General features: G+C 43.6%; 2 protein-coding genes across 3 annotated transcripts in view; both read right to left on the reverse strand.

Moving 5' to 3' along the window:
- nbeal1 (neurobeachin-like 1) overlaps positions 1 to 3,334 on the reverse strand; it is a 61,572-nt gene extending 58,238 nt beyond the window's left edge. For both annotated transcript variants that reach the window (XM_030746178.1, XM_030746170.1), the window contains exons 1-2: positions 3,257 to 3,334; positions 2,420 to 2,808 (exon numbers count right to left, since the gene is read on the reverse strand). In XM_030746178.1, coding sequence (XP_030602038.1) covers positions 2,420 to 2,470 — 51 coding nt within the window. In that variant the 5' untranslated portion in view covers positions 2,471 to 2,808; positions 3,257 to 3,334. The remainder of the gene's footprint in view (positions 1 to 2,419; positions 2,809 to 3,256) is intronic.
- A 3,271-nt stretch (positions 3,335 to 6,605) lies between these two features.
- Positions 6,606 to 12,481, reverse strand: stradb (STE20 related adaptor beta). The gene is made up of 12 exons (XM_030753779.1): positions 12,276 to 12,481; positions 11,545 to 11,874; positions 10,870 to 10,950; positions 8,813 to 8,915; positions 8,596 to 8,717; positions 8,395 to 8,503; positions 8,042 to 8,165; positions 7,754 to 7,925; positions 7,371 to 7,475; positions 6,999 to 7,255; positions 6,861 to 6,903; positions 6,606 to 6,767 (listed from the first exon to the last, which is right to left on the reverse strand). Exons 2-12 carry the CDS (start codon positions 11,554 to 11,556, stop codon positions 6,606 to 6,608), a joined length of 1,290 nt encoding a protein of 429 aa, XP_030609639.1. The 5' UTR covers positions 11,557 to 11,874; positions 12,276 to 12,481.
- Between the last annotated feature and the right edge of the window lie 29 nt (positions 12,482 to 12,510).

Raw genomic sequence — 12,510 nt, forward strand, 5'->3', positions numbered from 1 at the left:
GAGCTCCACCTCCTCATCCAGTGTTTTGAATCCAAGATACCAATGGCAGAAATGCTCACCTCAAGGCTTCATAACTGGACTTCCTAAACTGACGGGTGACATCATGGTAGCGACATCCATCTTTTATACTAAGGGCCAATGTTAGTTAGTGCTACTGTGGCTGCTAACATGGATAAATTGCAAGCTCTCTCAAAATAATTATCTTGAGTAGATACGGCCTTATTGCAGCCTGCTTGCTAACGTTGTCACTAGCAAAGTCATCTGAGTTGAAATGCTAGTTGATGTAAATTTTAGCCAGAAGCAAACGACATAAAACCACAAAGTGAAACTAACATTTACTTTTTACAGCTAGATGGAACTGAGCTACATAGCATGTATCTGGTTTTAGTTCATTCAGGTCAACATTGTCCTTTTACTGATGCTCAGTATATACACAGCTGGTCTCCTAGTTCATAATACTTGTATAATAATGTAGGGTTGTCTTGTGTATCTCTCACTGTTTTGACCAATGCAAGTTTGAATAAGCTGCCCACAAAGACTGCAGTTCACTAAACAGCCACGGTGTCACTAATAACTGTGGTTTTCTGGGCTTACATAGAGGTCCTTTACGATCAGGGCTCCTGCACTGTTTCATAAATCAACTCATAGACAACTATTCAAAAGCTATAATCCATACAACACAGAATCTGTTGCTTTACTTTGTCACAAATTACCATAAGTTCTTAATATATCTTTCTATGTAATTTAAGAAATGCCACCCATCCATTTTCTCCCGCTTTTCTGGGGCCGGGTGGCGGGGGCAGCAGCTTACGCAGAGAAGCCCAGGCCTCCCTCTACCCAGCCACCTCCTCCACCTCTTTTAAGAAATGGGTTTCCTTAATATTATCAAACTTTTTAGGGCTTTCTAATGATCTGCAGGAAATAAGAAAACAACTTTGATGACAAGAGTTTGGAAGGAGAAGTTGCAACAAAAGGCTGGTTGTGGAAGAGTTAACCCCTTAGTGGGACACAAGGTGGCTGGTCTCAGCGCTCAGACAAGAGTCAAGCCTCAGACAGAGACATTCCTTGACCAATTTAGACCACGTGACTGAAGGTCAGACAGCCCACCCAGACTGACCATAATCGTTAAAACAACCTGCCTCATAATGTGTAGGTCTCCTAGTCCTGCTTAAACAGGCTCTGGACTCTGGAGGTCTCTTTGTCAAATGGCATTAGTAAATACCAAGCTCAGATTTTTCCCAACATTCTAACAAGGTAAACAATGATTCGCTTCACCTGTCGATGGTTTCGGTATACAGGTTGTTCATGCCATTCCAGCTGCTCAGGGAGAGACAGGCTGGTGCAGTCACATACATACTTTAATCCTTCTCTCTCCGTGTCTCTTTTGCTTCATTCAGACATAAAGATTGACTCAGTGGGCTCTGGCTCAAAGCCAGGCTGAAATGAAATGATCCTTCCTTGCAACTGAACACTCAGTCAACGCAAATAAAAAGTCCTGCTAGAGCAAATGTGATGTGTATGCTTGCAGCAGTTGCTGGCATTTTCACAGGTGACTGTGACTGCCTCTGAGACCCCCAAATCCCAGGCCGCTGGTATTAAACACTCCGTGTGTGTCAGCATTCAAATGCTTTACTTCTCAGGGTTAGGATTACTGGATGTCATATCCTAAAAATAAGAGTAACAGCTTCACAGCCCTCTATACCTGTCAGAGGACTGCGTACGGTGTGTTATTGTGAGGGATTACTGGGGGAGATAGGCGTGTGACTGCAGCCAGGCTCACGTGAGGAGCGGCTCAGGCAGGCCGTTTTGATTGGACGCCAGGATGTGCGCATGCTTTATCGCAGGGTGAATTAAATCTTGCCAAGAGCTGACTCAAAAGGTGCTGTCTCTACTCCAGAGCACTTTCATTCATCTCTACTGTTAAAACAACACATCACAACCATGACACAGTCTGACTGCATGCTCACTTGTGTTAAATCCATTAGAAACCACTTCTGCTTGACATTATCTCACAGTTTGTCCTCAGTGAATTAATTATTCATTTATAAACATAATGAGTCTAGTAGCAATAAATCCTTCAGGATCTACAGGCAATTTCATTAGCCTGCCTTTTACTGCAGGGCACTAATTGTTGTTGCTTTCAACCTGTCTGTCAGCACAGGCTTTACCTGCTCAGAACCCCAACCGGTCAATGCAAACAGAATAGAATGCCTTTATTGTCATTATACAGGATGTACAATGAGATTGGAGAATGTGCTTAATCTGTTGCTAGACTTCAAAAACATAAATATCATGAGAGAATAACCTCTTTGCCTGGGAGGAAATGCCCTCACTCTGTCCATTACTTCACACCAATGACATTTCCACAGGGAAAGTGTGTGTGTGTGTGTGTGTGTGTGTGTAAATGGAGACAGCTTACCTTGGTACAATAGAGCATCCAGACTTCATACAATCTCTCGTTGGATGCCATGGTGCCAACGAGGGGCACCCTCAGGCTGCGGTGTCCACGGAGGTCACTTCCCTGGCTGCTTCATGGCTCCCAGTCATGAGCTAAACTGTTTCATTGCTGCTCATGACTTACCAACTCTGACAAAGGTGTAACAGTCCTTTTAAAAAGAGTGGGGGAAACCGGGCGACGTGTTGTGGTAACAGTCTAACAGAGGGATACTTTTTAAAAAATATATTCCATGTCAAAGACGAGAAGTGAAGCGCTGGAATTGCTGGAGCAGCTGGAGCAGCTGGGCCTCTACTCCCACTTTTCTTTTCTCCCAGTGCTTCTTCTTGGAGGTATTCCCAGCAGCGTTTGCGCTATCAAGAATAACAACACAGACAATTACACATAATGAAGGCGTATGTCTGGTGAGCGTAAGACAAATGGCGAGGCTATCAAACGCGAGAAGCGACAAAATACCTTCAGTAACGTTACTCTCCGCAGGCTCGGAGCTCACACACAAACTATCACGTCTATTTTCTACGTGTGGCTTATTACGTAGTGTGTCTTCGCCTACCCCGGGCAAACACTGCTGTGTAGTTAACCTTACCTGGCCAAGCTCGCTAAAAGCTAGCTGTCTGTCAAAAAAAGAGGCTTTTTCTATTTTTTAAGCCCCCATTTCTCCTCCTCCTCCTCCTCCTCATGTGACACAAACGCTTCGTCCGTCAAAGTCTGCCCGGCTACAGAGCGCTCACATGAATGTAATAAACCCATAAAGACATGAGAGGTAGAACCAAACCATTGTATAACCTGAAGACCGCTCACCTGTGCAAAGAAAGGACCAACTGTCACTGACGCCGTCCTCACAGCTGCTGCTTCTGCGTCCAGCGGCCGACAGCGACTTCCTGTGGATGGACTTGACTTGTTTCAAAATAAGAGTCAACCCTGAAGCTTAAAAAAAATGTTTTAAAGAGAAAATAACAATATACTCCGGCCAGATAGTTACTAAGATATTATACCTATAAGTCCAAAGCAAAAGCATATGTAAAAATGTAGGAATAGTAGTATTGTGCTTTTAATAAACCAGACTTGAACCATAGTGTTTCACAGCGTAAACCAAGGCGGAGTTTTCATTTGGTAGGGGAACCGGATACACAAGAGACTGCAGCAACTGGCACGATAATACAAAAACGAGCCACTCAGACGCGTTCAGGATGACATAGGTGTTTACTTTTTTTTAACGTATTTACCGTATAAAAATTAAGCTGTTGAATAGTGGCGAAATACGCTTTTGATATATATATCACAATGCTCAGATTATTTGCGACAGTTTTTCTCACTTACGTTGTCGATGTGGACTTACGTGGTTGCTAGGGCTGGGTTTCGGTTTTATTTATTTTGATACTGTATTGCCACCTAGTGGAGCAGAAGAAAACTACAATTTATCGCTGGGCCTCTAAATGTGTGTATATGCAGAAAATACTGCTACGACGACGGACGACTACTACTATCACTAATAATAATAATAATAATAATAATAATAATAATAATAATAATAATAATAATAGATGTTTCTGTCACTTAAGAACACTCCATCCTTTGAGGTCCTTGTGAACATATTTCACATTTTTCCATTAAAAAATACATGGTAAAGCCACCATTTCCTTTCTATGTTGATCTACCTGAATACATATTATTGTATAATATATAAATATCATATATTATGTTCTATGTTACCAAGTTGCAGTTTTGGGAGTCCTCGCTTGAGAAATTTCAGGAACGAAACACGTTTTTCTGCATACTAGTGAACTTCTGTGGGGTTTTTTTCTTTTTTGTTCACATCACTAATTCATACATTTATAGCTCAGATGTGTTTCAGCTCTGTTTTCTACTCATGTGGAAAAACGTTCTGCACATTCAAATCATGTCATACGTATGATAATTTTAAGAACAAAGAAACATTGTTCAAAGGGATTAACTGCTGAGAATTTTTTTTTTTTTATGTAATATACATCTACAGAAACTGCTGACAATTCTGACACAATGCTTTTTGCATTACGAAAGTGGATAAATCTTTCTCTTGTGCACCTCTATGTAAAAATTATATGGTTATAAAATAATCGGATAACACTATATATCGCTGCATGGATAGTATGATTCTGAATGATGAGAGCATCCCACAGTTTTTCTGCTATAGGCTCAACATGTTGGATGAGTTCTCATGACGGAACCCTCCCTACTCCCCTCTCCATGTATTTATATACCAATACTGCATGTCATTACACTTCTATTGCTGTAGTTTGTGTACTGGAGATCTCTTCGTTTTAAAAGGAATTTCTTTTCTCCTCACTCTACGCTGCTCATATCAGCTGATCAGATCCTCTGAGATCTCACTAATACTGTAGAGTACCTACCATGCCAATCACTTTCAGTGCTAATCACTACACCACCAGAAAAAGACAAAAAAAAAAAAAAAGATGCACGATTATAATTTGGCAAGACATTCTGTACCGTTTATAACACGTGTATATTTAAAGGCTCATACAGCTACCATGTTTGATATGTACTGTAAGTCACAGTTTTCCATACACAGTACACTTAATCACAGTTACAGAGAGATCACCGTATTCTGAATGCATGTTTCAGTAAAACAAAAAGGCATTGTTGGAGAAGTGGTTGTACAGCACAGTAGAAATCTTCTTTCCATGAGCAAGAAACTAACTACTACATGGAACACTAGATATATATTCTATTGCTCATGTATTCTTTTGTTCATAGCAGTTTGCCCCCCATGTATGACACCTTTTAAGATTACTATACAAGAACTCTATGTGCATAAATGTTCAAGCATACAGCAGGAATGTATTTACAGAGTTGGTTGTGGATTCTGTTGTAAAAATAAAGTCTAATCTTTGAATACAGAACTCAAAACATGCCAGCAATACGTATTATTTTAGGGGATAACCAAGCGCTGAGATTTGGAACTTTTCTTAAAATTTGGTGATTTTCATTTGGAGGGTGTGAACATTTGGTACCTTTAGGATGAGTTAGGCCCATTTTTCTTTGGATGCACACTATCTGTTTGCATTTTGGCCAAACCACCATTAAAAACTTACTAAATCAGCTTTGAGCAGTTCCTTTTTGCAGAGTACCCATGAGTGTAAAAGCAACTTTTGTCACTGAAGAAAACTTTTAAATACAATTATTCTTAGGCAAACTCTGGAGGACCGGCTTTCATGCAGATTCTCCCCCCCCAAACCTGATTTCAGCTCTTCACACAGATGAATATATATGCACATATGTTTAAATCTCATTTTGTGTAGCTTTCACTATTCACAGTCCAAAAAACACAATACTTTAAAGTGGACCTATTTTTTTTGCTTTTTTCTGTCCTTGGATCTGTATGATGTCAAAGTGAGAGGATGTTCCTAATATGGTCGTCTCAGGCACAGCCCCTCAGGCTGTGAGCACAGAGGGGTTAACAAAGAGAACAAGGCTGGCTTAAATGAAGGGGGACGAGAGCTAAAATGGCTTGTTTCAGACAGAAGATGAACTGAAGGGCTGCACAACAGCCCGGTATGAGATAAATAACTGTGAATCATCCAGACAAACTCTACTAAAATCCAAGAAGAAGAAGCTGAATATGGAGCTGTAAATGAGCATAAGAGATCCACAAAAGGAAATTCAACACACACATAATCTCTTACACTGAGTGGTTACTGTTAGGAATAACTTCTTGGTTGTACCAGAGTCACGCACCCAACGAATATGAAAACATGGATATAACACCTTAAAAACAAACAAAATGTGCACAGACTTACAGCTATTTCCAGAGGGGCTTTTTCTTCAGCTCATAGTTCACCTCAAAGGAAGTGCATGATTATCAGCCATCAGCCAGAGTCCATTATAACTGTTACTATAAAACCAGAGCAGCTTTTTTTTTTTGATCCAGCACGTTCACAGTTGCTTCCCCACTCCGTGACCCAAAATCCACCTTCAAATGAACATATAAAAACACTACAAAACTATTTAAAAAGGCTCAGAGAGTTGGGTTAATAATAAAAAATAAAAGCACAGTAGAATTTGGCCTCATTGCTTTTGCTTTGATTGTCTTGTGTTTGGCTTGCTAGTCAGGATTTGGGGACAGCAGGGATGGAAGTGTTGGGGGTGAGAGTTAGGAGAAGTCCCACACTGCCTCAGTGGTGTCGGTGGCGGCTGGTGCTGGAGTGTGGCAGGAAGGGGCGGGGGGGCTGGATACCGGAGGGTCCTCGGGGCTGGCGAGGGGCGCTGCTGGGTACATGAGACTGAGGAAGGAGTCTCTGGTGTGCCTCTTCACCTGGAACAGAACAGGAAGTCTCGGCTCAAACAGACACTTTTCAAAATAAAAGCCCACTCGTTTAAATTTACTGACGTATGCAGTTTGTGTCACCTGCTTGAAGAAGGCGTGGGTCAACAGTTCAGAAGCTGACGGTCTGTGGGAGGCAAACAGAACCAGCACCAGCATTAAAGTCTGTGTTTGCACTGTGTGTGTTTTCATTCCATCTGACTGCTGTTTTACTGTAACAACCTGCGCTCAGGCTGCTGCTGCAGACACAGCTGGACCAGGCTGTGGAGGGTGGCAGAGTGGTTTTTGGGTCCGGGGCTTTGAGGTCGGTCTGTGGGGGGAGCGGTGGCGCTGTGCGTCAGGCTCCCCGTGGCCACGCTCTCCCCGATGCCGGAGTCCACCCCCGAGCGCGAAACCTTCAGCCCCCCCAGCTCTCCCAGCGGGAAGGGAGCCACGTCCAGCAAGCAACAGTGGGAGCCTCGCAGCTTCTGAAGCAGCATCTGAGTGGGAAGATTCACATGCTGATGCAAAACTATGGGCAACAGTGTCAACAACTAGATGTGATTTGCATGAGCTGAACTTTAAAAGCTACATATTCTTCTAGAGCAGGTTTACCTGAGTAGGCGGCATGTCCTGGAAAGGCACCCTGCCGCTGACTAGCTCACAGGCTACAATGCCCAAACTGTAGATGTCTGACTTCACTCCATAACCGTGCAGGTCCTACTGAGGACAACACCAGAGAGGAGACACAGAATAAACTTTAGCTGGAAAAAAAAAGAAAAGAAAAGAAAGCAAACTATACTTGGAAATAGTGCACCACTCCAAGAGACACGCGAGCTCTGGCTGTGAGCACAGAAGCTTCAACCACCTACTGTTTAAGCTTCCTATTGGACCGCCAATAGGAAGCTCAAACTTGGCTTAAAGAGAGAAGGAAGTGAGCTGGGAATGAGCAGAATTTGCCCCCTCTGAAGCATCAGAAGAGGAAGCAAGGCACCGACCTGTCGCAGTAGTTCGGGGCTGAGCCAGGGCAGCAGTGCTGGGCTGTGGTGGGGCATGTCGAACACGGCCCTCATCCTCTTCCCCTCACGCATCATACTGTAAACACTGTGGAGCCCTGAGAGGTAGACACACCCCTCCCCTGACAGCAGGATATGACTGGCCTTCACCCCTCTGAGGATATATAGGCGCAAAGCACATATTACAAAGATACAAATACTTCTCCCCTCCTAACGCATACATTATGTTATAGCTTATATCCCATTTTATAATGTCTTGAATTCACCGACCGGTGAACGTAGCCCATCCGGTGTAGGTATTCCAATGCTTTCAGCACACCGTACAGCAGGTACGCTATCAGGGATTCACTCATTCCATCTGGGAAATATGTCCTCAGTAAGGTGTCTGCAGAGCCTGCACACCAAAGCAAAAGGAAGAGACCAGTAGAGTAGTCATTTATTCAGCAGCAGATGAGAAGAAGCTTTGTGCAAAGAAATGCTCTCTGATTTTTAGCGGATTTGTGTGGGAGGACAACATTATGCTGGAATTATAAAATCATAGCGCTGGGAAAACCTCGGAAGCTTCTACATTGGTGATCGTGTAATGAAGGATAAAAAGCTGTGGATGTGTGGTTATGGCTGACCATAGGCCATGAGAGGTGTCAGGACCCACAGCTGGCAGCAGGAGCTGAAGACCAGGCGCGAGGTCAGCAGGTTGGGGTGACGGAAGAGCCGGGAGAGCAGCACCTCGTTCTGGGATTTAATACAAAAGGATCCAGCGTATAAAGAAGCTTGTACAACCACTTGTAGCTCAGGTAAATGTCTGTGTGTAGGGCGCAGCTCACCATGAGCTGCAGCAGCTCCTCCTCCGTGCACTCGTCCAGGTTAGTCTGTTTGACGGCCACCAGTTGGCCGGTGGGGATGTGGCGTGCCATGTTCACCTGGCTCAGGTTATTGAAGCCCCGACCTGTGACACAATGAGCTGGCATGAAGTGAACTGCACTGCTATTTTAAAGATCTTTGACTCAGGTGCTATTCTCGGATGTTGTGGTGTTTTCTCACCCAGCTCTGACAGCAGCTGGTAATGTGCAGGCTCGGCTGACAGCCCTGTGATGTCATCGCCGCCCGCCGGGCCCTGCAGCGTGTACTCAGAACCGTCACAGCTCTGCAGGCACGCACACGCATACACCCGCAAAACACGCGTCAGAGACTTTAATCCAAGGCTAACAGCACAGAACTTCAGAGCATACACAGGAAGATACACGAGTACCTGAAATCATCTACGACCATCATCAGTCTCGACCGTCAGCACTGTTTCACAACTTTGACATAAAGCCTCATAACTTAGAAACTACGATTCTTACAAGTGTGGTGTGCATTGGCAACTTATAAAAAGTACCATGTAAAGATTTTGAATGTGTCACATTTGACCTCTGACCTCTTCTTCAAGGTCATAAAATGTCTTTTATCTTTAAAACTCTGTGGCTGTTTTTCTGCACTGGCAGGCTTAATATAATTGAAGGAAGGATGAATGGAAAAACGTACCGAGACGCTCTTCATTAAAATCTGCTGCCATCTAAGCACGATGATGAAGATGAAACGAGGGTGGACGTTTCATCAAGACAATGATCCCAAACACAGTCGAGGAAACTCTCAACTGGTTTCAGAGAGAGAAACTAAAGCTGCTAGAATGGCCCAGCCAATCAGCCGACCTGAATCCAACTGAAAACCTCTGGAAGGAACTAAAGCTCAGAGCTCATAGAAGGATCCACAGAACCTTCAGGATTTGAAGAGTGTTTGTGTGGAAGAATGGGCCAAAATCACACCTGAGGAATGCATGCGACTAGTTTCTCCATACAGTAGGCGTCACGACGCGGACATATTCAATACTTTTCCCCCTGTCATTTCTCATTATTACGCAAATACATAAACATCTGTGTTTGATTTCTTGGCATGTGGACTGGATGGGTTGTTGAGAATTTGTCAAATTGATGATGTGTTCAATACTTATTTTACCCGCCGTAAATTTTACACTACACTACACTACACTACAATCACTGCTTAACTTTTTACTGATCATAAACAAGTACAGATAATAAAAAAATCAAGCTAATTTAAAAAAACACCATGGGCAGGTTTTCCTTCATTTTTTTGAGCCACTTAGCCCTACAGTCCTCTCCACCAGAAACAACAAAGGAGATGAAGCGTCACGGTGACATTGGGTTAATATTTAGCTCCGAACAGGTCACTGTGTGAAGTGGCTGCCAGCAGGTGGCACTGTGACACAGAGAAAAACAAAGGGAGGGAGTGCGGGGAGGATTCTTGGAGTTATAGTGATGCAGACACTTTTTTGGGGGGGGGATGTCTGGAGACACTCGCTGATGTCGGGATTCCACACACTGTCCCAGCATTTTGTCTGCATCAGCAGGAGGAAGTGATCTCACACATTAGCAGTGCATCCATAATTATTATTAAGTTGCTAATAATACATATTAAATATGAGGTACTGGGCTAAAGATGTAGAAGAAAATATACAAACGGGAACACTTCACTGAAAATGTTTTGGGTGAAGTGGGGGAGGGCACTCAAGCCAAGTCAAGTCTAACGATGTCATAGTGATGCCCAAAAGCCTGACAATTGACCCCCCCCCCCACCCCCCCCCAAAAAAAAGTTGCATCATGGGAATTGTAGTATGCCACTTTATTAAAGCCTAAATCATACCAAAATTCAGGCATTTATAAATATGGCATAACTACTACTTTGGTATACAACCATTTCAAAGTGGTATAATGTGCACTTCACTTGTATTTTTAAATTTTTTAAAAATCCATATAAGCTACAAAATAATTAGATTGAGACCTAATTTTCTTTCGTTTTAATTTCAGACTTTTAAAGACTGTTCAATGACAATGCTAAGAATAAAAAATATGGAGCTAGCAATGAGCATAACAGGTTCTCTTTAAAATGATTTCATCCTCTTTTTTACACCAAGTTGATGCAATCTTACATTAAGTAACTATTGAGCAGCTCCAGACTGATGAAAAATGGACAGTGATGATATGATGAAAGAGCATCAGTGTGACGCCTGTCTCCATGCTGACAGAGTCTTGGCTACTGACCAGGAACTGGTGGCTGGTGTCCTCATAGCGCTCCTCTATGTCCATGGGCTGGACCTGAGCGTGGGAGATGCAGGAACAGTCCTGGTGAAGGAGGGGGAGGAGGAGCACATGTGAGACATGCTCTACAGGACCAGGAGGAGGAGGCGCAGGAGTGGAAAGTGTAGGGTGATGCACTCCCTGGCAGTTGGGGGTTGGAAAGGTCAGAGTGAAATGAGACAGAGAAGCAAGCACAGGGGAAGTATGGGCTGTGGAGGCACTCTCACAGGGGCTTTTTATCGGAAATGGTGAATGGAGAGAGAGAGTTAGAGCGATGATAACGGGCAGCAAAGTGGGAGCTGATGTGTCCCAACAGAGCAAGAAAAGAGCTGCATACATAATTAGATGTACCCATTAGATGTGAGGGATGCACAGGCAGTCAATATTAATATCTGAGGTGTTCAAATTTACATGTATACAGACTGGTTGCTCATGTAGCTCACAAACTGAAAAAATAAAATTGCTTGGAAATCGGCTGATCTGTCTTGTACATTGGTGAGTGTCTGTGTGGAAGACTGAATTTAGCATGTCCCACCACCGGCTGAGCCAACTGATTCGTGACTATACAAGTACCAGGTCACCCTTCAGCTACACAAGAGGCATGAACCAAGCAAAACCCATGCGGCGCAATATCCTTACCAAGAAAGACATGGAGTCCTTTTGGCGATGGCAAAATCACAGGCTGGGGCATTCATCCGCTGGCAGGCTGCAGGAGACCGATGATCGCGATGGAGGGGGCGCAGCAATGTAACGTGAGACACACCGAGAATCCCCCCTCCCCCCCAACACCTCCACCTCCACTAGACTAGAAAGCAGCCAGCAGCAGTAGCATGACATCCAGCCGGGCTGCAGCTTACCTGGCTGCATCAGCTGATGTAAATGAAATTCACCAGCGGATGTCCCCAGCTCAGGCGACTCGTTGTGGAGGCTTTCAGGAAAATTGAGGAGGAGGGGGGGGGGGGTTAAATCCTGCAAACAGAGTGCGCTGTTATTAACGTCTTAAAAGGTCGTCCTCGTAATGGCGCTATGTAGCTGCAAACATTTACTGAGTTATATTTCGCAATCAAATTCATCCCCGCTTCAAGGTTAAATTCACCGCAGCATTTTAATAAAAGCAGACGATGGCTATTATTCAATCAGAAACCTACTGTCGACAATTAACACGCCTGTTAAGCTAATTATCAGGTTTTAACTGGATAATTAGCAATTACACGGTCATTTAACTCCGTGAGGAGAGACATTTGTGGGAGCTTTTGGCTTTAGTAGAAATATATTTGGCTGGTTGAGAAGTAAGAGACTGATAGTTTCCGTAAAAGCTGGCTCTTTTATTTCATAAAGTTCACTGTATGCGAGGAAAAGCAGCAGCTTACCTTCACCCACAGCAGCTCCGCGCTTTAAACAGGTCAAAAACACCAAGGACAGCCTGATATCCTAAAAGATTAACTCTTTACGGGGCACAAAGCGATTTCATTCCGTGTCTGTTTATCGGAAAGTAACGAGTTTTCCTGCCAATGACAAACCGCACAATAACACGAAACGAAAAATGTTTTGAGAGGACTTTTAATTTGACACAGACTACTGGCGCGTAATAAAAACGTCGTCAGG

Source organism: Archocentrus centrarchus, chromosome 2 (genome assembly GCF_007364275.1).
Source record: "Archocentrus centrarchus isolate MPI-CPG fArcCen1 chromosome 2, fArcCen1, whole genome shotgun sequence".
In the NCBI taxonomy this organism is placed as follows: Eukaryota; Metazoa; Chordata; class Actinopteri; order Cichliformes; family Cichlidae; genus Archocentrus; species Archocentrus centrarchus.